The following is a 24,328-nucleotide window of genomic DNA, read 5'->3' on the forward strand; positions in this document are numbered from 1 at the left end:
GGATAGTCTGTTAACAGGACTGGGGTCTTCTCAAACAGCTCCCCTTTGTAACTGCGCCATTTGCCGGCCGGGAGGTACACATCTCGCTCTTGCTTGCCCAGCTCCAGGACAGGGGCCACCATGAGAGTGTCCCCAATGAGGAACTGGGAGTCGATCTTGTGAGCGAATTCATCACTGGGAGAAATCCACCAGATGGGCCGTATGATGGGGTCTCCCGTATTGGTGACCTCTCCAGCCAACTCCAACAGGAGAGGGGCAACCAGGGACTCATGCAGCTCTGTGAACTTCTGTGCAATCTCAATCACTTCCTTGTCATAGAGCCAGGGGGGTATGGAGAACTGCATGGAGGGCATGAAGGCTGACAGCTCCAGCCAGCGGATGTACAGCTCCTGGTCTGGGATTTCAACAGCACCTTCTGTCTTGTTGGGGAAAATATTCCCACCAATCATGTCAGCTGAAATGAAAGGGTATCCCAGCATGCTAATGGTGAGCACGGTAGGGATCAGGGACTTGAGGCCAAGCTCATATCCCCAAACTGAGTCGCGGTCGATGATGCGGAAGAAGCAGGAGATGTTTTGGGACTGGTAGCCGACCCTGACTTCGGCGAGCTCGTAGAACGGAATGGCCATTTCCGTGTACCGTCTGGACCAGATGCTGGGATCCGACAAGGGCCTGAAGGTGCTGAACTGCTTTGGAAGGTAGCTTACCTCACCAGCGTCAAATTTAAAGGACGCTATGCCGTACTTCGACCGCAGTTGTTTCAGGTGGCTCTGAAACCACTCCCTGGCTGTGGGATTGGTAAAATCCAATATGGCGCCAATGCCGTTCCACCACTTCACCATCGCGGGCAGTTTCCCCGTCGGCTCCTTGATAAAGAGCTGCCGCTCTATCCCCACTCCAACACTGCCGGAATCGTAGTTTATAAAGGTATGTGTCCACAGGTTAACTTTAAATCCTTCTTTTTTCAGTGTTTTGAACATTTCTGTCACATTAGGGAACTTTACCGGATCAAAGTCAAAGTCGCCATAAGTCTGTGTGTAGGTGTCGTCGATTTCAATATGGCTGCAATTAAACCGGTACTTTTTAATCTTTTCTGCAAAACGCAACAGCTTATCCTGGTCAATATCATTTTTGTACAGAGCCCATGTAGACCAGATGGGGTACCGGAAGGCGTTTTCTGATGGGATCTTAGAAGGCTTGTTAAAGTACCTGCGCACCATGTATTTGTGAATGGAGGTCACATCCGAGCCAACGCAGACACGGTAGCTCAGCTCTGGGAAAGGCTGCTGCCCAAGGGGAGGTTTGTAGGGAGAATCCTTATACCTGGCTTGAAAGAAGAGTGACCGTTCATTGGCGTTAAACCCCAGGTGGAAGGGCACCGAGTCGTTGATCTTTATAGCCGCCGCTTTCGAGGACAGCCAGTACCTTTCCAAGATGCCTCCAAAGCTGCCCCTGAAGGAATACACGTCGCTCGTCACAAAGGGCATGGGCTCCTGGTACCCTGGGAGTCTGATTGGCCAGTGCTGGACGCTCATTTCACAGCCCCCGTACCAGTGAGCGTCTTCCCAAAACATGGTGTGCTCGACCACCGTGTCCACCACAAACTCCTCCCAGCGGACGCGGTAGCACATCACCGTGTCCTTGGGCTTGACCGTCTGAATGAAGAAATTCAGCTTCCCTCTGTCCGACCTGGTGCAGGTTAAAATTTCCCCTTCTTTCGAGCAGGACTCCAGGTCGAGGGTGCCCGACTGGAAGGCCAGTCTGAAAACCACCTCCCCGTTGTGGTTTTTGATGATGAACCCATCCTTCCTCAGGTCCATTAATTCCGTCTTTAGCCGCTCTGCCTTCCTGAGAGACGCCATGTAGTAGCACCAAGCCACCACAGCTGAAATGAACAAGATGAGCCCGACAAGTACTGCACCAATCATTGGCTTCAGCTCCTTGGACGGCTTCGGCTTCACCGGGTTGAAGCTTTCAGGCAGGAATGTGTACATGATGCTATTGTTTCTGAAGCACTCACTCCTAAACAACAACAAGACGGCTGATTTTACACAAAGCCAAAAACAGTTAGTTACTTTTGGCAGCGTTCTTGTCAGGCTCTCCAATAAAGGAAAGGAACACTGGTGTATGGAGCTGTCATTTCTTCTCCAGATCCCTTCAACTCCTGAACAGTGGTGTCTGAAAGAAAAGGGGGAAAAATACATATAAGCATTCTCTAAGTCAAATATATTACAGTAGAACATAGAGACTAAGCAATAATGGGGCCCGTTTACGCCAGGCGCTGTACAAATGGAGTAGCAGGCAGCCCCTGTCCTGAAGAGCTAACAATCTAAACAGACAAGGGAGACAGGGTGGCGAAGGAGTAGAACCCTCCAGGCAGAGTGAACAATGTGATGGAAGCAAATGGCATGTTAGTGCCACAGAGAGAAAGTGAGTGTGCGAATGTGTGTATGTGTTTAGTTAGGAGGGGGATCAGCTAAGTGGAAAGCAAAGGGCATGGAGAGGGGACACTGAAGGGAAAGGGGGACAGGGCTGGGGAGAAGAGGGTAAGAGGGTAGATGTGGAGTGAAGTAGAGGTGTGAGAGCAGAAAGGATGAGCAAACAGCCAATCAGCACAGGGCAGAGGAAGTCCCGTCAAAACTTTAGAAAATGTGCTGAATGTCCCAAGGTCCTTGCGTTGGCTGCTTCTGCTCCTACTGGCTACAGCAATGGTCCCCAAACTGTGGGGGTGCGGAGGAATGTTTGGGTGTGGGGGGGTGATGGCGGGGTCTGGGCCAGCCCCCACGGGGGGCAGGGAGGGAGCGCCACCCAGCCCGGCTCTGTCCCCAGCTCTGCTCCGACCCCAACTCCTGGCTATGGCTCTGCCCCCAGCCCTGTCCCCAGCCCTGCCCCCTGGCCCAGCCCCGGCTGCCGGCCCAGCTGCGGGTCCGCACCTGGCTGTGGCCCTGGCTACCGGCTTGGCCTCAGCTTCCTTCCAGCTGCGGCCCCAGCTCCACTCCTGCTCCCAGCCCCGCCCCCAGCGGCGGCCGGCCTAGGTCTCAACCTCAGGTTCCCGGCTTGGCTGCGACTCCAGCCCCAGTCTTGGCTCCCGGCCCTGACCCTGCTCCCAGCTGTGGCCCCAGCCCCAATCGTGACCACACTTCCCGGCCCTGGGGGGACATGAGGTAAAACAGTTGGGGACACTGCCAAAGGCAGATGCAGTTTTCATGTCAAACTGACTCAAAAAGAAGCATTTCCATTCTGTTTAACAGTCCACATCAATATTTCGATTCGGGACTGTCAAAACATTTACCAAAAACATTATCAAAGATTTTTGATTCATAACTTTGCATTGAAATATCAATTTTTTTTCATTCAATGATTCCATCCAGTTTGGGATTAAAACAAATGTTGAAACGCCAGAATTTCCCGTGAAACAGAAATTCCGATTTTCATTTAGCGGTAGCCAGACTGCATGTGTGTTGAAGGGAAGATGGTAATCAGAGAAACACGGCACTAGGCCTTTCTAGTTTTAAAAGTCTGGATTAAGGCATTAGCTTGCCTAAGACTAGAGGCTAAACTGAAAAGCCTCACACACCTTTATTGGGGAGTGCTAATTAATAGCCACAGAAGAGTAACCAGGTGATGATCTCCAAGCAACCAAACTTAATTTTATCTATGTCTAAGTCAGAGGTGGGCAAACTACGGCCCGCAGGCCACATCCGGCTTGCGAGACCATCCTGCCTGGCCCCTCCCCTGCTGTCCCATCCCCCTGCAGCAACGCCGCTGCGTGGGCAGCACAGGTGGCTCCGGCCGGGTGGTGGGGCTGCGAGCTTCTGCCACTCTGAGCGGCATGGGAGGGGGGGGGGTTGGATAAGGGGCAGGTGGTGGCCAGGGGCAGTTAGGGGACAGGAAGCAGGGGGCGGTTGGATGGGGTGGAGGTTTGGGGGGGCAGTCAGGGGATGGGGAATGGAGGGGTTGGATAGGCGTGGGAGTCCCGGGGGGCCTGTCAGGGGGCAAGGGTGTGGATAGGGGTGGGGCAGTCAGGGGACAGGGAGCAGGGAGGGTTGAATAGGGGGTTGGGTTCCAGGATGGGGCAGTCAGGGGACGAGGAGCAGGGGGGGTTGGATGGGTCGGGGATTCTGAGGGGGGTAGTCAGGGGGCGGGAAGTGGGAGGGGGCGGATAGGGGGCAGGGGCCAGGCTGTTTGGGGAGGCACAGCCTTCCCTACCCGGCCCTCCATACAGTTTTGCAACCCTGATGTGGCCCTCAGGCCAAAAAAAGTTTGCCCACCCCTGGTCTAAGTCGTCGCCACAGAGTTAACTCAAGTTATCTTCACTCAATTAACAACTGTAGAGTTAATCTAGCTCGCGTGAGAACAGCCTCACAGTGAAACACCACTCACACTGCACAGCGTGGCTGGACTGGCAGCTGACAAATTGTGCTAACTCAAGCGTTGGCCGATTCCCTCTCACCCACCTCTTGCATTCTGTCTAATGCCGCTTAAGTTCTGTGGGGCGTGGACTGCTGCTGTCGGTTACGTATCTGTACAAGACTTAGCACTCTGGAGCCCTGCTGCTTGATTAGGATTCCTAGGTACTGCCTTAGTATGAATGATTTAGAGTAAAGGGTTCTGTTTCCAGACAGGGTGGCCCCCTGGCTGGATCGGTTGCTTTTATTTGCAGCTGCTTTGTGAGTAGCATTTTTATGACACCAATTGCACAAGTCTGAGACTTTATATTAGCTGTTTAGCCATCATTTGAACTGGGACTGTGGTCCTCTAATGTGACAAATCCTACTGACACCTTGTCACTCTAATAGCCCATCGCTCACAGCTGCTGCATGGCACGCTGTGCGAGCCAGTGTCTCATTCAAGCAAAGAGAGAGATGCCAGGTCTTCTGCAGCAAACACTGCTGCCTACTAGAAAGGTTTCGAATGGGCCTTAACTGGAGGATATGGATTTGCTGCTCTCATGGGGTGGTTATGTTGCCCATACACAAAGAGCAAATGCAGATTCTTGGGTTGATTATTTAAGAATAAGGGGAAATAATTTCTTTTCCCCTTGTTTCAAAGTGCTTGCTTGTGGAAATAATGGGAGCCCCTTTGTTACAAGCTGCATGCCTTCAACGCCTACGGAGGGACAGCAATGATTACAAGCCCTAGTGACAATACTGCAATTGAAAGCAAGAATTCTGCATGCACTACCAGGATATGTATTAAAGCCGTATCAGGAAGCCAGGGAGGATGTGGCAAGATTCTAGGCAGAAGCTCTACACAGTGAAACAGCGGAAGGATAACCTTGTGCTAACACTGTGTCCCGCATTGTGTGCGGTGTCGTAGCCATGTTGGATATTAGAGAGTCCCAGGATATTAGAGAGACAAGGTGGGTGAGGTGATATCTTTTATTGGACCAATTTCTGGAAAGAGACAAGCTGTCGAGTTACACAGCGCTCTTCCTCAGGTCTGGGAAAGGCACTCAGCGTCACAGCCACATACAAGGTCGAACAGGTAGGTTAGCAGATGCAAGGGATCATTCTAGGTGAAGTGGCCAGTTAACACCCCCGTAGTCATAGGACAACAAGGGACTACCCATTTCACGAGTGAGCACTTTTGTTGGAAGTTAGCTAATCCCCAACCTCGTAACTGTAACCCTTACGGGTTACAGAAGTTGGTTCAATAAAAGGTATTTCCTCACCCACCTTGTCTCTCCTCTGTGCTCCTTATTCTAACAAAGCTCCTTGTTCAGAGAGAGAAGAAAGGAACGCTTTGTGGTATTCCTCTGCATTATAGCTAAGGCTACGATTTAGTCATGGGTATTTTTAGTAGAAGTCACGGACAGGTCACGGTCAATAACCAAAAAGTCACGGCCCGTGACCTGTCTGTGACTTTTATTCAAAATACCCCTAACTAAATCTGACCTGCTGATGGGACTGGGGCGGTGCTCCACTGGCTGCTGCTGCTCCTGGAGGAGGGGGAATGCCTAGGATCCTGCCGCTGCTGCTCCTGGGGGGAGGGGCAGCCCGTGGCCCCACCACCGCTCCTCTGGGCGGGGGTGGCCTGGGGCATCGCTGCTGCTCCCGGACCGCTGCTCCGGGGCAGTGCCCGGGACCAGTTGCTTGGGGCCGCTGGAGCAGCGGCGGGTGTGGCTGGCCCCAGGGCCGCCCCAGCTGCTTGGGCAGTCCTGGGGTCAGCCGCACCCGCCGCTACAGAAATCACGGCGGTGCTGGAAAGTCACAGAATCCGTGACCTCCGTGAAAGATTCGAAGCCTTAATTATAGCCTGACATACCCCATAAGGGTTACAGTTAAGAGGATGGGGATTAGCCCAGGGAACCAGCTGTAGAATCAACTTCCAGAGGAGATCAGGTGAATTCAGGGTCTGACCATCTCTAGGAAACTCTGCAAAATCTTCCTCTTTGAAACAGTTTTTCCACCACTGAATGAAACTGCAACACTGATCCCTACCCCTTCTATTCAATAAACCCTATTCAACAACAAAAACACCCCGAAACAAATCAACCTACAACAACACACAAAACCATTACCCTAAAAAAGGGGAAGACGTGCCAGAAGCTCCATGAAATCCACTGCTGTGAAGTCTTCACTATGATCAGTTTTGATATCACACCAAATGAGGCTAGCATTTTATACTACTGTGCATAGATTAAAGCATGAGAGGAAGCAATACTCTGGGAAGGAGATGGGGGAGAGGTACCAGGTGGTGACCAAGCCACTACTGATTTTTACAATCAGTTTAATAGATCAGGTTTTGACTTTTTCAGGNTATCAAAATACAGAATTTCAGTTTTGCTTAAACAAATAAAACAACCAATTCTATTGGTTAATAAAGACTCATGTCTCACTTTCCATGCCGCAACCTAGGCATTGAGTTCCCTCATCAATCAAAATACCAGAAATCTTTGCTTTTGTTCAAGGCCTTGCTAAAAATCTTCTCCCTCTTTTCAACTATCATTCCCTTGCTAATCACCTCAGCCTCTGCTCACAACACACAAGCCTTTGCTAGAACACTTGTTGGAAAACCAAAGTTTTCTGTCTTAAAACTAGAACCAACAGGACTTATGGTGAAACGTGAATATCTAACTCCGTGATCTCTTATCTCAGACTTCACCCGCATTCCATCTCTGTTTGTTAGTGCTCTGACTTTGCAAACATGTTTTTAACTCTCTAGCATTGACTTCATCGGACTACGCGTGTATGCAACTTCCTGCCTGCCTGCAGGATTAGGGCCTAGGACAATATTCTCTTCCGGACAGAATTCTTATCATTGCATAGAAAAAAAGTACTCCTGTAAAGCACCCTGCATGCCCTTGAGCTGACATGAACAACAGCACACACGCAGCTAACTTCTGATGCTAAAAGCCACTCTGTAATCCTTGGCCCCAACACTCCAGCAGGAAGAAATAGCAAGTTTACTCCCGGGGGAATTCTATGCCCCCAAAATTATTTTTTTTGCGCAGAATATTTTAAAATTCTGCTGCGCAACTGGGGCTTGGGCTGTCAGCCCCATGCACGGTGGGGCTCCCGCTGTCAGCCCCCCGGCTCGGGCTGCCATGTGTGGGGCTGACAGCCCAAGCCCCGCCTTGCATGGGATTAACAGTGGGAGATCACAAATTCTGCAGGGGAAAAAATAAAATTCTGCGGGGAACATAAATTCTGCACTGCAATTTTGCTGCTTCAGAGGGAGCAGAGAAATCCCTAGGTTACTCTCCTAAGGCCCAGCCTACAATGACCAGGACCCACTAGGAGTGGGGTCCTAATCAGGTGTGCAATGCTGTAGCGAACAGGATCCCATCCTGACTACCTGCAGAATAAGCAATTCAGGGGTTAAACTGCAGAGACTGAAGTGCCACCACCTGATGATGCAAAGCCGCTTTCCACTTACCATCATCCTCGAGCCCTGGAACGAGGGAACCCAGGGCTCTGTGGAATTTGGCTGCTGTACAGCTCACTTAATTAAACCTATCGCTCACGTGGGCTAATCACCCCTTAATTCCACAACAATCCCATTATTTAAAGCAACTGAAAGGCTAGAAAGCTAAAGGCCTCTGACTGAGGGGTGAAGAGATTTGTGCAGTCCAGATTTCACAGGTGTTTTTCCCTTCATTCTGTCTCCGAATAGCAGTCCTATCCCTTCCCTTTCTCTCAAGCCTCAGGTTCCCTCCAGTTCCTGAATCGTTCAATTTCCCTCTTGCTGCTTCTCAGCTCTCAGTCGCTGCTGACTCACAGCATCTCTGTGCAGTAGTGTTCTTATTGTTTTCCATGAGCTGGCAGTGCCTACGTGACTGCATTGCTAATGTTACAGGGAGATGGGATCACAGCCCATAAGGAGGGGGAAATGGGACATACACAGAATGAAAGGGCTGCGTGGGAGGGAGGATAGCATAGTGGACAGAACCAGGCTAGGCGGGTTGAACTGGCTACCTGGGTGACCTTGGACAAGTCATTTAAGCTCCCCTGGGCCTCAGTTTCCCTTCTGAAAACAGCTAAAATTTTCCTACCTCACATAATCCATTAATAATTATGAGGGGCTTAGATAACTGCAGGGAGGCGTGCCATGGAAAGAGATAAAAATCTATTGTGACACTGTCTCCTGCAGCTTTTGCGGTTTTAAAATCTTCTGAGCATCTCCGAACTCTATAAACACAAATTCAGCCTCAGACCGGCCACTACCTGGTCTCTAGTGCCCAAGGGTTTAACTTGAGCTCAGTGCAGGATAGGCTATAAACCCTCTGCTTGGGAGGGCTGGGATCAGCCCAGGAGCATAGAACTAGTTAGAACTCCAGGCTCAGTAGTTCTTCATTCACTCTTTCATTTCTTGTTGGAAATGCTATTTCCTTAAGGGCTGTCCTTGCAGACTGCAGCTGTGTTCTGTTTTCTCAGATAAGTCATCTGACCATTTTGCAGTCTCTACCTCCCTTGAAGATGGATACGTTTGTGTTCATCCCATTTTAGAGATGGGGAAACTGAGGCACGAGAAAGGGAAATGACTTGTCCAAAGTCACACAGCAGGTCAGTGGCAGAGTGGGAAATAAAACTCGGGGTCTGGGCTCACAGGCACTTCCTCTAGCCATTAGGCAACACTTCTCCCCTCAAACACATGAGGACCAAATTGATGAAGTGCAATTCTCTTCAGGCTGGCTGTGAAGGTGTTAATAATGAAAGCCAGAACTGATGATGATGATGACGACTGAAGGAATTCCTCATTGCCTATCTATATGGGACGCCCACAGACCAGAGCACGGTGAGCTGTGAAAATCCACGTAGATGCACTCAATCCAAGTTATCACAAGCACGACATTACTGGGATGAAATTTTGTCCCTACCAAAGTTAAGGGCAAAGGTCCTGCTGATTTCAATGGGCCCAGGATTTTATCCCTGGAACTTGGGGCCTACTTGTTCAACTGAGCTGGGGCTCACCTTGGAAGCAAAACCATAGGGTCAGGCTGGAACCTCTTGACTCAGAATACGAGAGCTCTGAGCATCTACATTGGAGGCAGAACTCCCTGTAGGCATTGGAGCTAAGGAAAAGCAGGTGGGATGCTATGCAATAGACTCACAAGGGCAAAACCCTGCTGAATTTCAAAAGCCTGCGGTAAACATCAAAGATGTTAGAGCTGTTGTATTCATTTAGATAGAATAAGTGGTAACATAACCCAGTCACTGTGCAACATTAGACAGTGTCAAACAAGGTTTGGTACACAGAGATCTCTGCCTGCTTAGCACCATGGCAAACACACCAGGAAACATCCTTTTAACCTTGTATTAAAAATAAAGAAAAGAAGGACAAACAACGAAAGCCTTTGAAATGTAAGGCATTAAATGAGGCTTTCATTTTAACAACTTCTCTTCCCGTTAGTTGGGGGGAGTTTTTTTAGAAGGGAGCAAAAAAACCCAAAAAACCACCACCTTGTTTGACAGACTCTCAGATGTATCAGAGATTGCCATAACTTGTCCTTGTTGGGGAAAAATAAGTTAGTTGAGATGGGCTGGTGTTGCTGTTACAGTTTGATCCCATTTCAGCCCAGGTGGTGTTTAGGATTCAGATGAAGCCAGTAGAGGTGGCGATGATGTCTGGGTCCCTCGCTCTGGCTCGGTCTGGTCAGGGAATCTCTCAGGATTAGGACAAAGAAGGTCTGGGGAGATGGTGGGGGTGGCAGCCATGATGCTGAAACTTGCTAATTTTTCTCCTCTAAAGTCTCTTTCTTTAAAGGACCCACAAAAAGAGTGATGGGTGGAATAGCCCATCCCCTCATGATTTTGTCCGCCTGTTAGGCCTAGTTTCCAACACACCAATTTTGGTTACGTTCTGGTTCCACTTTTCTTGTTTACCAGGCATGATATTAACACAGTCCTTGAGGTATCAGGGGGGCTTTTGGTTTGGACTCAGTCTGTCTCCTGTTTGCACCTTTTCCCTTCGCCCCGCCCCTTCTCTGCCCCCTCCTCCGAGGCTCCCCGCCCGCTGCTCGCTCCTCTCCACTTCCTTCCTGGAACGGGGGGGCTGCCATGACGGGGTAGGTAGGGGAGGCAGAGAGGAGTGAGTGGCAGGGCCTTGGGGGGGGGGGAAGGCTGAGCAGGGGTGGGGCAGGGCAGAGGGCAGGTAGGCGGGGGAGGCCTCAGGGGAAGAGGTGGAGCAGGGCCGGGAAGAGGTGGAGCGACGCTGGGACCTCGGGAAGGGGCGGAGCAAAGTGCGGGCAACGCCATGGTCCGGGCATTGGTGGCCCCCCGCTCCACTTCTATGGAGCTTCACTTCCGGTGCTCCAAAGGCAGCGGTGGGCCAGGATGCCTCTGGAGGGGTGACCGGCGCCGCATCTGCCCCCCTTCCCCCCTGCATGGCCGGCCTTTTTCGGGGAGGCTTAGCCTTCCCTGGCCTCTCAAACACGCCGCCCACGAAGGGCAGGTTAGTAGAGAATCAGGGCATGGGAGAAGTTGTTGAGAGAAACAGTAATAGAAATACAGTTCTGTAGGCTAGCATGCAGCGAGTACTGCACACAAATTCTTTACCCCTCCAGAAATCCTTCCAAACACCATTTATTCAGTAGAGCTGGTGGAAAGGGGAAAGTATATTTCACAAGTAACGTCCAAAAAAATAAGTGCATCTTTTCTGAAGTTTTCAATTGAAAAACGTTATTCCCGGGTCAGGGAAGCAAAGAACATTCTCTGACTTTACATTCCCCCACCCCCGCGGGGGTGAAGTGAGATGGGGAATGTTGGATTTTTCTGACCAAAACTAAACAAACTCACCCCTTTGGATTTTCTTCAAAAAATGTTTTAACAAAAACTGAAATCTTGTGAAAACTTCCAATTTTGTTAATTACAAAACTTAAAAAAAAAAATTATAATAAAAAACAAAACAAAACAAAACCTCCCACCCACCCAAACTCCTCTTTGTTGGAAAACATTTTGATTAACTCTAATGGTCACAGAAAGAACTTCTCAGGTGAGATTTGCAAAGGGATAGAGGGACACAGGGAGGGAGAGAAATATATAGGCAGATGCTTGACCATGAGGCACGTAAACAGTTGGCTGCTCTGTTTCAAAGGGGCCTCTTTTTCCTGGTGCGCTTGTCTCGTGCCATTCTTGTGCTGCCTTCTAAGGTTCTCTTGTCCTCTCTGCTCCCTCTCCTGTTCTTGCTTTGCGCTTTCTAGTCCTACCCCTCCTAGCTGAGCCAAGCAAGCTGGCGGCCAAGTGAAAGCTGCTCGGATCTTGGCATATCCATGCCTCAAAATGAGATTATAATAACCCTCACTTGGCTGCTGTTGAATAGAACATAACTGGCTGGAACAGAGCCATGAGCAGCATAGATGGGCTTTTGCCCATTGGGAAAAGCCTTTGGTAGGGTCACTAGCACTCATCAGCAAAAACAACCATTCTCCCGCCCTGGGCTCTGTGTGTGTGTGTGTGTGTGTGTGTGTGACTTTTTATCCAAATCTAATGACTTTAAAGTGTCTCATAAGCCTCCCACAAATTATGACTAAGGCTGCGTGTCTCTCACGGAAGTCACGGATTGAGTGACTTCTGTAGCCCCTAGGCTAGCAGCAGTTTGGGTTTGAAAGGGTGCTCAGGGCTGGGGCAGGGTGTTGGGGTGCAGGAGTGGTGCTTACATCGGTGGGGGGCTCCCACCGGCATGTCCTTGCAGCTCCTAGGCGGAGGGGCCAAGGGGCTTGCCCACGTCTGCAGGCGCCGCCCCCGAAGCTCCTATTGGTTCCCAGCCAATGGGAGCTGCGGAGCCGGCATTTGTAGCAGGAGCAACGTGCGGATCCCCCCAGTCGCCCCTCCCCCTAGCGAGACTTGCCGGTCGGAGCCAGGTAGGGAGCCTCTCAGCCCCCTCTCCCCCTCCAGCACCAGCAGGGGTCCCGAGCCGCGCGCCTCTGTCCAGCCTCCCTCCCCCAGCACCAGCAGGGGCCCTGGGGCTTGCGCCGCTGCCTGCCCCCACCCTGCCCCAGCACCAGCACTGGTCCCAGGCCACGTGGCACCGCTGCCTGGCTCCCCTGGGCCACACCCCCAGCACCGGTGGTGTCCCCGGACTACCCCCCCAGAGCACCTGCGGCCCCCTGGCCCAAGTTTTAGTTAGGGATATATAGTAAAAGTCATGGATAGGTCATGGGCTGTGAATTTTTGTTTACTGCCCATGACCTGTCCACAGGAATGAAAGTAGTAAACTCTTACCGGTATGGGCACAGGTGCCAACAAAAACTCGCGCCCCTCCCCCCCAGCCCCCTCCCTGCCTCCCCACCACCACTACTGAATCCCTCCCAAAATCTCCACCCTGGCCCCGCCTCTTCCCCAAGTGTGCTGCATTCCTCCTCCTCCCCCTCCCTCGCAGGCTTGCCGCGCAAAACAGCCGTTTCGCGGTGCAAGTGCTGGGAGGGAGGGGGGAGAATCAGGACGCGGCGGCCCGGTCAGGGGAGGAAGCGGAGCGGAGGCAGAGGTGAGCTGGGGTGGGGAGCTGCCAGTGGGTGCTCCAGCCCCGGAGCACCCATGGAGTCAGCACCTATGGATATGGGAGCCAGCTCTGGCCCCCAGAAAGGGCGGGGCCTCAGAAGGAAGGGGCAGGCCCTTGGGTGGAAGGGGCGGAGCTGGGGGTCAGCCTCCTCCAGCCAACCCATCCGTGCTGCCTAGCCCCCGCTGCCTGGGGCTCTGGCGGTGATTTAAAAAGGCCTGGGGCTCTGCGGCGGCAGCACTTTAATGTGGGCGGCATACAGGCCGGTACCGGCTCACTTTCACCCCTGCCTGTCCATGACTTTTATTAAAAATACCCGAGACTAAAATGTAGCCTTAACTATGACCTGTCTTCACTGCAGAGTTAACTCTAGTTCCATCTGTCACAATTCAGGGTCACTGCACCTGTATTCCCCCTTCAGGGTCCAGCCAGGACACCCACTCTCAGGCTTCTGGCTCCCCAGCTCTCACCTCTCTTACGTGGAGACCTGCATATATCAATCATGGTATTTCTAGGCTGCACAGTTCCTTGTCTGCACTGTGAATTCCCCAGCACAATCAGCTTGCCTAAGCAGGCCTGCTGTACTTTTCTCCTCGTAAGAGAACAGTGTGATTGCCAGAGTTATAAGTTACCACACAGCTCTTTCTAAGCAAGTACATTTATTCTTAAAGTGAAAGCGTTACTGAGAAAACTCATTAAAAATGATAATAGAAGCTTCACGCCTTATAATGAGCATACCAAAGATCACTCCAACACGGCCTGTGGCCGGTGAACTGTTCTTAAAACAGTTCTTAATACACAGGTTTCCCCTTAAGCCTGGGCCAGTCTCCTCAAATGACCTTCATCTTTTTGGCATTCCAGTTGCTTCCAGCATAGGTGGGGGAGGAGAAAGGCAAAGACATGCTGCAACTGTTCCTTCTTTTATACCCTCAATCCATGTTTCTAAGAGACACTTGCCCAGACATGTCCCTGTGAACTTTGAGTTACAGTGATCAAGTAAAGGCTCGTTGTGTGGACTCGGGCAGCTGTCATTGAATTGTAAATCCCTTGATTATGACCCCCCTGCTGATGAATAGTCATGGAGCACCCTCCTGGGTCGGGTCTTTTGTATGTAACCAGCAAACTTACAGCATATTTCAGAAACAATCATACAGCAAAATCTCAACTTCATACGCACTAATGATATACATATTTGGACAGAACAATGGGTTTCAGCAGATCATGGCCTTTCATATGATATCTCACATGACATGCTTATGAAATATCACAATATAGAAATGATGAATGTGGGGGTTACAGGGTGCCATTCTGAGGTACAGAGTGTCACAGTGGGTAATTTGCATTCTCCTTTTCCTAAGTATTTCCTAGGATAGCCACTCAACTGAAAGTTCAGTCTTGTCTGGCTTGTTATTTTAAGAGTCCTTTGAAGCTCATTACACTTCCCAGGGTTTACCTTAGTCCTGTCTTCCCCTTAAATTAATTACATACAATCCCCCGGTAACATATAAACATTTGCATTTTTAAATACAATGAACTCCTAAGATACTTAAACTGAATTCAGTAAGGTTTATCCAGGATATTGCCGTATCTGCCACACCATCCACACACACAAACCCTTAACCCAAGTGTGGCGCTGCTTTTAACTCCAGTTGGCTGGCCAGTCACTGTGGGAGAAGGTGGTAACAATAAGAAAACGTTACACTCAAGACAGATGCAAGAGGTAATTCTCTTTGCAGGCCTTAGGCATGGATTTAATAGATTCCAAGGCCAGAAGGGACCATCGTGATTATCTAATCTGACTTCCTGTATCACACAGGCCAGAGAACTGCCCCCAAATAATCCCTAGAGCAGATCTTTTAGAAAAAACATCCAGCGTTGATTTAAAAATGGTCAGTGATAGAGAATCCACCACAACCCTTGGTTGATCCATGTGGGTTCACGCTATTAACCCAGCTCTCATGTTAATAGATCCTTGGGATACTCGCAACAAATGTCGGCAATAGAGCATGAATGTAACTACCAAAGCCCGAGAGCTCATGTGCTTTACACAGTGTGTCTTGTGACCAGGAAGTTTTTTGGGGAAGAGGTGGGATGAGTTTAAACTCAGTCTTGCCTGGTTTTCAAAACAGTACAGGTCTGGGCAACTTACTTTATATTTCAGTTCACTTCTAACCTACTAGAGAGGACAATAGTGGTAGCCGGGGTGAAGACATTTGTCATAAGCATTTACACAGCATTTTCCAAATTACCTGCACACTAAATTTGCTGTCGCCAGATGTGGGCACCTGCAAAACAAACTTAAAGCACACATGGAGTAGCACTCCGAAGGGAACGTGCCTAATGCAATGCAGGGAGATTTGGCCACACAAACCCGATGGCAGCAGTGTTTGTTAGGTCAAAAACTTACACTACCTCCGGAGGAGGAGTTTGAAATCTACACAGATGGCACTATGAAAGTGGCCAAGCATAGGGAGCACTGCCTTACCATCAACGTCACTGGGAGCAGAGTAAGACCAACGCTGAGGGCTTTTGCGGAGCCCACCCTATACAACAATCCTCTGTTTTGGAGAACACGTGTTTTAACATTGCAAGAGTCTCTCTGCATCCTGGCATTTGTAACCTTTTGTCTAGTTCCTTGAACGGAGATGCTCATATCCTGATTTTCTAAGAGTGACGAGTGCCCAGTAGCTCCCACGCATTAGGAAGCCTGGAGTTAGCCTCCTATTTTTGAGAATTCTGGCCTTTGCATCCAAGCAGCGGGTGCTTCTAACATTATTTTGGAATGCCACAAACAGCAACACAAATGCCATTTCCTCCCCACCCGTGACCTACTAAAGAGTCTTGAACACTGTGGGGTGCCCTCTCTCTCTGGGAAGATTTAAAAAGAACATAATCTTCCCAGAAGTAGCCTTGTTTCCTTATTCTCGAAAGAGCCATTTAGACCAAGTATAGCATTGCTCTGTGTATGGAAGAAAACAAGAACAGACTTTTGCAAACAAGTCAGATCCTGTCTACTGGGACGCAGTTTATGTGCCATCACAGTTTGCTTTGATACGGCCACAGAGTTTAGTTTAGTCTCCAACGATAGCATAACACCCATTTATTTTTGACTGGATCAAAACAAAACAAACACAGAAGAAAAACTACACAAAGCCTTCCTGACTGATGTATTTCTGTCACAGATCAAAGACGTGCTTTATATTTGTCTGATCTTAGCCTTAGCCAACACTTTGTATCTACTGGTCACCCAGGGCCGGCTCCAGGCACCAGCCTTCCAAGCAGGTGCTTGGGGCTGCAATCTGCAAGGGGCAGCAGTCCGTGTGTTTTTGCCACCCCAAACAGCGCGCCGAATTGCCGCCGTAGACAGCGGGGGCAGTCTGTGTGCCGTTAGGGCGGCACGTGTGTTTCCACGGCGGCGGCAATTCGGCGACAGCTTCTATGTTCAGCTGCCCGCGGTGGCAATTCGGCGCGCTGCTTGGGGTGGCAAAAACAGTAGAGCCGGCCCTGTGGTCACAGGTAAGACCTGGACTAGATTTCTTCTGCCTGAAGTGGGATCGACCTACAGCTCGTTGGAAATTTTTAATCAGAATAGTTTTCTTTGGAAAATGCCAACGTATTTTGCAAAATTGTATTTGATAAAATTTAATGTGAAACTTTTTTCAATTTTTTTTTTAAAAAGTGTCATCTGATTTTTCCACTTTCAGACAAAGATTTGAGTTTTGTTTCAAATGTACTTACACACTTTTTTAAAGAAGGGTTGAAATCAAAATGAAACATTTTGAATTTATTCAAACAAAAATGTTTTGCTCAAACTGAAATCAAGTTTTGCTAATTTTGTTTTGTGAAAAGTTTTGGCTTTTCATCCGTACTTGGGACAAAAAAATAATTCAGAAATCTCAAGATTTTTTCACAGGACAGAAAAATTGATACTTCTTTGATTAATAGGAACCAGAATAACCACAGAAGCAGTACTAGTTTCACAGTAGTTTTATAATTAGGTCATTTTAAAGAGAAATTTCAAACATGCAATTTGTCTTTATCAGCAAGGTAGAATAAATCAGGTCGAAACTGCTCAGGAGACAGAGATCTCTTCTGTACAGAAAGAACTTTTTTTTTTTTTTTTTTTTTTTACACAACCCACCAGTGAGGCAAGCAAGAATTCCATCCCAGGACTATGTAGCAATAGTTTCACTAAAGCTACACAAAGCTTCAACAACAAGTGAACTCCACAGAGTTTACTGCCAGCTCTCAAAAGTCCAGAAGTTTGAAACAGTAAAAGCTCATGCCAGTTAAGTCAGGTTAAATGATCCCAATGCAGAGGACCAGCCCAGAAAAGTCTGCACCACTTAAGCGCTCAAAACGTAAGCCTTGTGAATTTCACCTTAAGTGATGAGATAATCTGCTGCATTCGATGCATGAGACATGTCGCCTGGGAGCTGAAGCACAGATTTGCAAGCGCCAAAAGGACCCTAAGTCGGTAAGCTATTATTCCGATCTTCTCGATTGCACACGTGCTCACCTCTGCTAGGATCACAACGGTTATCAGGGACGACGGGAGGACCTCAGCCTCAAAGCTAAGAGCCACAGCCACTTGAGGTAAACTCGAGCTCGTTAACTGTGAATAACTATCAAACTGGGGCCAGCCACTAGAGGGAGACGTAATCGTTTGGACCAAGCCAGTGAATCACACTTGGACCTTTTGATTTCCCACAAGCACCGTCTAGTACAACTTCACAGACTGATCAGCACAGAGCCTTGCCAAGTTACCTGCAACAATCCTGATTATATTCACACCAGGTTAGGCCCTGGTTTATCAGCTGACCAAGACTCCCTATCCAGCGGGAACGTTGTGGGGGAGAAGGGTCCAGTACCGGAGGTCCAGTACCCTCCAGAATCTCTCTCTTTCGTGCAATGGTATCTCCCTCCCAGGGTCTACAGCTGCCAAAGTCACGAAGCCAGACAAATTAGCTCATTGGTGGCTTGGTGCCTTAGAAGAGAGCTTTTCAGCTGCTGGAGGAAAGGAAGAAGTCATGGCTCCTTTTGCCAATAGAGCACCTGTTGGCATCTCCCAGGAAGCAGGTGCAGGAGGCAGGCACTCCCTCCCCACAGTCAGTGTGGTTGCACCTATGTGCAGCCGCAGGGGAGTCAGCAATTTTCTGGTGAGAGTGGTTCTGATGTGGTTATGCTGGTTTCCGGGCGACAGCCAAGTAGCGGCTGCTTCGTGCATTCTACAGAAACGCCTCCTTTCCAGATGGCGCTTCCATGCCAGAGCCCACAGCCCCATACAGATTGCCCCAGCCTTTCTGGCATAGCCTCACCTCGCCTCCTGCATGCACGCTGGACTCCCCTTGCACAGCAGTACCAGGATCCAGGCTGCGCTAGCCGCCTCCACCTGCTATTTTGGCCACAAGGGTCCTGGCAACATCTCACTCTCCCCATGAAACTGTAGCTTGAGCCACGCAGCTTGGTACCCACCCTTTAAAAACCTCCCTGTAAGTTGCTGGGCCTAGTGGTGACCCTGTCTCCACATTTCTAGGTCTGCATATTTTAAACCAGTTTAAAAATAAGCCCGGCTAAGATTCCACTTCACAGGGCTGGGCAGCGTCTCATCTTTCTGATCACCGATTAAGCGGGTGTGCTCAACTGCTATGTACTGGCAGAATCCCAAGCAAGACTATAGCGGATACCAGTACCAGCAGAGAACACGTATTGGGAAGAGAGGAGAGACAGGTTCCTTTGCATCGGCCTATTGTGACATTAGCTTATTTTCAGGGTACTGCACCTTTAAGTTTCTTCAGACAGACAGCTTCTTGGAGACAAGCTGCCATTTTGCAAGGCAAAGCTGACACAGCATGTTCCGGAAGGTCACACGGCTCATGCACTCCCATGAAGACTTGATTTATTCTCTTCTCCTTTCCCGTACATCATGAGAATCTAAATGACAGCATGCGTTGCCAGCTCTTGCGGTATTGGGTGTTTTTGGTAAAGCCCCAGCTCCCGCAGTCATGTGGTTATGTGAGAATCTCAGGTTTCATTAAAAAAAAAAGAAAAAACACAACAACAAACAAATCTAGCTCTCATGGGTTTGAAGAAAAACATGCGGGGGGGAGGGGGAAGCCCCCAAAGGCTCAAAAATCAGAAGGCAACTCAAGAGAAGTGTTTTTAAAAATTTTACGATTTTGGGAGCCCAACTCCTGATTTTTTTTGAGCTCTAGAAGTTGGCAATAAGGAGCTCGTGGCAGCTTTGGGTGTATGGGAAATAAGCACTTGCCATGGTGTCGGCCAGTTACTAAACAGGGACAACGTACTCAGTGCTAAATAAAGACACGGAAGCCAGCAGCCATGTCCTATAGAGGCCCATCCAAACGCCCTGTCCTTCCACGTCTCTGCTGGCACGCTAATAGATCTGCACAGACTACATATTGAAACTCGGCAGAGTTCTCTCCATACAACCACCAAAAAGTCCACCCATATCATAGGAATGAATATGAACTTTATAGTCTAATCTTGCACCTCTGTACAGGCTATTATATGAGTTGATCAAGTTTGCAATGTCCTTTTACATTACAGTCATGCCCAGACACTTGATCAGTTATGTAAGGAGTCAACTCTGCAAGGGCAGAACTTGAAGGGAAATTGTCAGGTGTAAATGTATATATAATATATGACTTCCTTATTTGAGTTCCTAACAGCACTCAGAGTTATTAAAACCGAGTTTCAAAGACAGATTATGCTTTTCTCCAATAAATGCCGTGGGCCGTGTTGTTGCCAACTCCCAGCATTTTATCAGGAGTCTCATGGTTTTTCTTACGCCCCTACCTCCTGCAGAGATGCGATTTGAGAATTTCAAATTTCACTGACCTAGTTAGTTCTAGCCCTCCTGGTTGCGGAGCAAAACTTGAAAACCGGACTCCAAGAGGCTCAAACCAGAAAGAAAAACAGCCCAAACTATGATGACATTTAAGTGTAATAAGACAAGCAAATCTCATCATTTTTGAATGCTTGGGTACTGCCATTGACCAAGAATGAGCGAAGTACAAAAATTGGGTGTAAATGGTCAGATTTACCTATTTTTAGGCCAGTTGCTAGTGAGTTTCCCTTAGCAGGGAACTGCAGAGAACGCAGGGAAATGTTATTTTCCCTCCTGCCTCCCATATACCCTTTTTTTTTTTTTTTTTTTGAGACTCTCAACAGAAGCATTTCTATTGATGATCAGGTTTTATAAGGCCCCGACTGTGTCCCTTTAAGCCAGGGGTTCGGGACCCCTCAGGGGGTCACAAGGTTACTACATGGGGGGGTCGTGAGCTGTCAGCCTCCACCCCAACCCTGCTTTGCCTCCAGCATTTATAATGCTGTTAAATATATAAAAAGTGTTTTTAATTTATAAGGGGGGTCGTACTCAGAGACTTGCTACGTGAAAGGGGTCACCAGTAAAAAAGTTTGCGAGCCACTGCTTTAAGCCTCTGCCAAAGGGCAAAAAACCATTACCATACGATTGCAATCTCCTCTCATTGCCTCCTAATGGCCTCTTTCGTTATTGCCAATTTGCCATCAAATCGAGCACCGCATGTTCTCGAGAACGATCGTCCCAGATAAACCTTTGACGCGGATGCCAGGGTTACACTGGAAGCTTGCCAGCATAGTAATGGCTGACAGAAATGTTGCCAAAAAGTCACACCCCTATTCCAGCAACAGTCCTAGTGTCGCAGCAGTTATACTGGCCAAAAAGATAGGTTATCCTGGTTCCCGGAGTGAAATAAGCGATACCAGCAAAAGCACGTTTGCCAGTATAAGCGGTGTCTCCACTGGGAAGGTTTGCTGGTGTCAGTATATCGGTCTTCAGATTTTTATTGTTGCCGTGCACTGTATACCGGGGTAGCTATATTGGCAAGACTTTGCTAGGTGAGTCATGGCTTTAGGGGCAAGTTATGGCCAGGCCGGTACTAGGTGGAGCAGGCAGCCCTTCCCTCTCCCCTTCTCCAGGGCCATCACACAGGCAGAAGCTACACCTGAGCGGCAGGATATGGTCCAGCCAACGCTTCTGGAGGGGCGCGCCTTGCCAGGGATGTACCTACGGCCCCACCACTGCATAACAGTATGGGAGCCGTACTGGGCAGGAGCTGGGGAAGCAGGATGAGGGCATGGTTTTTCTGGGGATGAAGCAGTTTCCCAGCACGCTCACTATTGCCTTCCCTAGGCATAACCCCTCCTGGCATAGCATCTCCTGGCTTGCCCCAGCCCGGTTCTGCTTTGGAGACGGCAGAGTTTTGCCCTTCAGCTCTTCCAACCTGGTTCCTCAACTTGCGACGTTCCCAGACCCGCAGGCCTGGTGTTGCCAGTTCTAATAGGAGCCTGGCACAAAGGTTAGGGAAAGACCCCAAACTTCCAGGCCAGCCTTTCTCCAGGAGGCACAGCTGTCGCCCAGGACTAGGGGATGGCCCGTTCTTGCCCTTACAGCTCTGGGCGTTGGTGTAGAAGGAAGCAGCATCACCGGCATTCTAACTGGTCATGGGAGGGAAGGGGAGTGATGCTGTGTCTGGTTCGGGGTTCCTAAGCAGAGTCTTCCACATTTAATTCTACTGTCTTGCTCTCTGCCCCTGAGTCTCCAAGAAGTCCAGGAAGGTTCCAGCTTCAAAGAATGATGAATCGCACCCAAAGAGCTTAAGGCCCGATGGCCACAGCACCACCGCTTCCAGTCGAGAGGCTGAGGACTGGTTAAAATCCTCACTGGGACACCAGAGAGTTCAGCAGGCAGGTCTGCAGCTTGCTCATATAAAGGAGTTGGGATGGATATGAGGAATACCGTCCCCTTATTCCTGCCCATCTAGAGACCTGGGTTGGCATCTACCTGCCTCCTGGCTTGTGAGCTGGGTCGTGAGCCGAGATGGCACAAAAAGGCAGCCTTAAAACTGAAGAATAAATTGGAAAGGGAAAAAAAAAAAAAAAAAAGATTCTCGTGTCTCATAAAGAGCGCCAGCTTCCATGGCTCCAGGGAGCAGGTACACCTGCAGACAAGGTGATTAGCTCCAAGCGAGCTACTCTGAGGCCAAACATTCACTGTTGCATAATCACACTGCCAGCGAATGTTGCCATTGCAAAACATGTATATATAGTGCTGCGAGGCCACACTGCTCTGCCTAAACAGATGGGGGCACATTCCCTGACCTCAGGAGTTTATGGTCCAAAGAAGATTAGCTATCAGTCATAGTTGCATGGAAAATTAGCACAGCGCCAGCATTTAGCAGCTCAGAAGGATTATACACCAAGGTTGCTATTTCGTACAGGACCTCACAACTATCCAGATATCTTTAATGCTCCCATCTCTATGGTAGCCAAGTGCAACTCACAGGCATTAGTATTTTCAATGGTCCATTAAGGGTTCCCTAACATTGCAAAGCTAGTAACAAACGAGATCCCGCTAACACTCTCAACTCCAGATGAAGTATACTGCAGGGCAGTGAACTGGGTTTCTGCTCTCCTTCCACCGATGTGTGTGTTTTATAGCCACTTATTTAGTAATTATAGTCCTAACATGACAGCTGGTTAGTAACAAGCGAGGTACATCTGGAAGAGGCAGCTTGGCTTGAGGGATTAGAGGTTTCCCTGTAGCGCATCCATCCCACCCATCAAAAGTTATTACAGTCATTAAACTCTCAAGGCACCGGTCCAGACAAGGGCCCTGAGCCCAAAAGCCATTCATTCTAGAGTCCTGTATAAAAGACAGATGACATGAGTGCTACCCCCCTCCCCCATTAATAACGTTACTAAATTAGCTGATGGATCCCATTGTCCCCACATCCCAGGATCTTTCAACTCAGCCTGTTAAGTTTGAGCTGTAAACTCCAATCCAGCCCCAGAGTTGACGCTATTTCAGGGCTCAGCCCTACGAAGCACCGTTTTCCATATGATTTTTTGGATCCCCTCTTTAAAAAACACTATTGTGAAGGAGCCAATCTTCCTTAACTCCCCAGGCTCAGCATTCAAAACCCGCCCGGGAAGAAGTAAAGTGCATTACCTATTAACCAGAGAGTCAACAGCTTCTTCTAGTGCATGGGGGTCGAGCCAGGAAACTTAACGGCGCTGCCGGTCAGCCGGCAGAGTGCTGACAACGCAGACGGAGTGTGCACCAGAACTCCCCGCCCGAGTCCTACAGAGCAATGGCAGGATTTAGGCGATTTTGCAATGATTTCTGGAGGGGAGGCGGCTGCAGGCAGAGGTCTCCAGCGCCACAGACGCACGCAGCAAGACAGGGCGCCTTGATATCAGCAAGCCCCAGAAAAGTGTCACAAGGCAGCGGGGTGGGCAGTACACCCTAGTCCCACTGGAAATGGAGAGACAGGGGGGCAGATCCTGCAGAGGGGAGATGGCACAGACCCCGGGCTGATTAGTCCTTGAGCTCCTGCAGCCTGGCTCTCTGCAGGCGACAGGCGGCTTGTCCCAGCCAGGGATGGGGGCTCGCAGCCTGGCCGGGCAGGTGGCCCCCACGCCCGCCGCGCGGGGGGGGGGGACGCTTGTTTATGGGGCTGGGGTTTCCCCCTTTCCCCAGCCCCATTTGGCCAAGGGAGGGGACCTAGGAGAGGCGAGCGCCCTGGATCCCACAGCCTCCCCCCTCCACCCCAGGACCCTCCACGCCCAAAAACTCACCGCAGCGCAGCACCGTCCCCAACGCGCCCCGGTGTCACTGGGGCAGGAAGCGCCGCCTGGCATTTGGGGCTGCGGTGCCTGGTTCCTCATTGGCTCTTCAGGTGTGTGGGGGGGGGGCGGGGGGAGGAGAGGCACTGTGGGGCCAGCGGGATGCTGGGAGATGTAGTTTGCAGGCCCGGATTGGAGGGGCCGGGCGGGGGGAGCCGGCGAGGGCGGTGCGCCTTGGGGCGCTTGGTCCTGCGCCCTGGGAAGCGGCCGGGCTGCAGCGTGCGCTGCGCTGCGCCCGGGGCTGGGCACGGTCCCTGCCGCCACGTCCCAGAGCCGGAGCGTCCCAGCCCAGGGCTGCCCAGAGGATTCAGGGGGCCTGGGGCAAAGCAATTTTGGGGGCCCCTTCCGTAAACAAAAGTTGCAAGACTATAGAATACTGTATTCTCGTGGGGGGCCTGGGCAAATTGCCCCACTTGCCCCCCCTCCCCCGGGCAGCCCTGTCTCAGCCAGCCCAGCGCCCCCCCTGGGGATGGGGCAGGAGCCCCCCTCCCCGCCTCCTCTCTCCCCTTGGCAGGCTGGCCACAGCCCACTGAGGAGTGAAGCTGCCCGAAGCCCAGACTTATCAGGCAGCCCGGGGGTCCCAGCCCACTCGCAGCTAGGCAAGTGAAATAATCCGGGGCAAACTGATTATAGCGCTGGGGAGTGGGGGGGGGGCAGTGGGGTACACTGCCGTTATGTAGGAGGGTGTCAGAGCTTG

The 24,328-nt window shown here is 50.2% G+C and overlaps 1 protein-coding gene across 1 annotated transcript; it reads right to left on the reverse strand.

Annotated features, from left to right (window-relative positions):
* Positions 1-5: 5 nt before the first annotated feature.
* Positions 6-23,666, reverse strand: LOC117870437 (myogenesis-regulating glycosidase-like; the record flags this gene model as incomplete). Its single annotated transcript, XM_034757588.1, has 2 exons — positions 23,584-23,666; positions 6-2,178 (listed from the first exon to the last, which is right to left on the reverse strand). A coding segment is annotated over exon 2 (1,989 nt), but the record flags the coding sequence as incomplete, so codon positions are not given.
* Between the last annotated feature and the right edge of the window lie 662 nt (positions 23,667-24,328).

This window comes from Trachemys scripta, unplaced genomic scaffold (genome assembly GCF_013100865.1).
Source record: "Trachemys scripta elegans isolate TJP31775 unplaced genomic scaffold, CAS_Tse_1.0 scaffold_28, whole genome shotgun sequence".
NCBI lineage: Eukaryota > Metazoa > Chordata > Testudines > Emydidae > Trachemys > Trachemys scripta.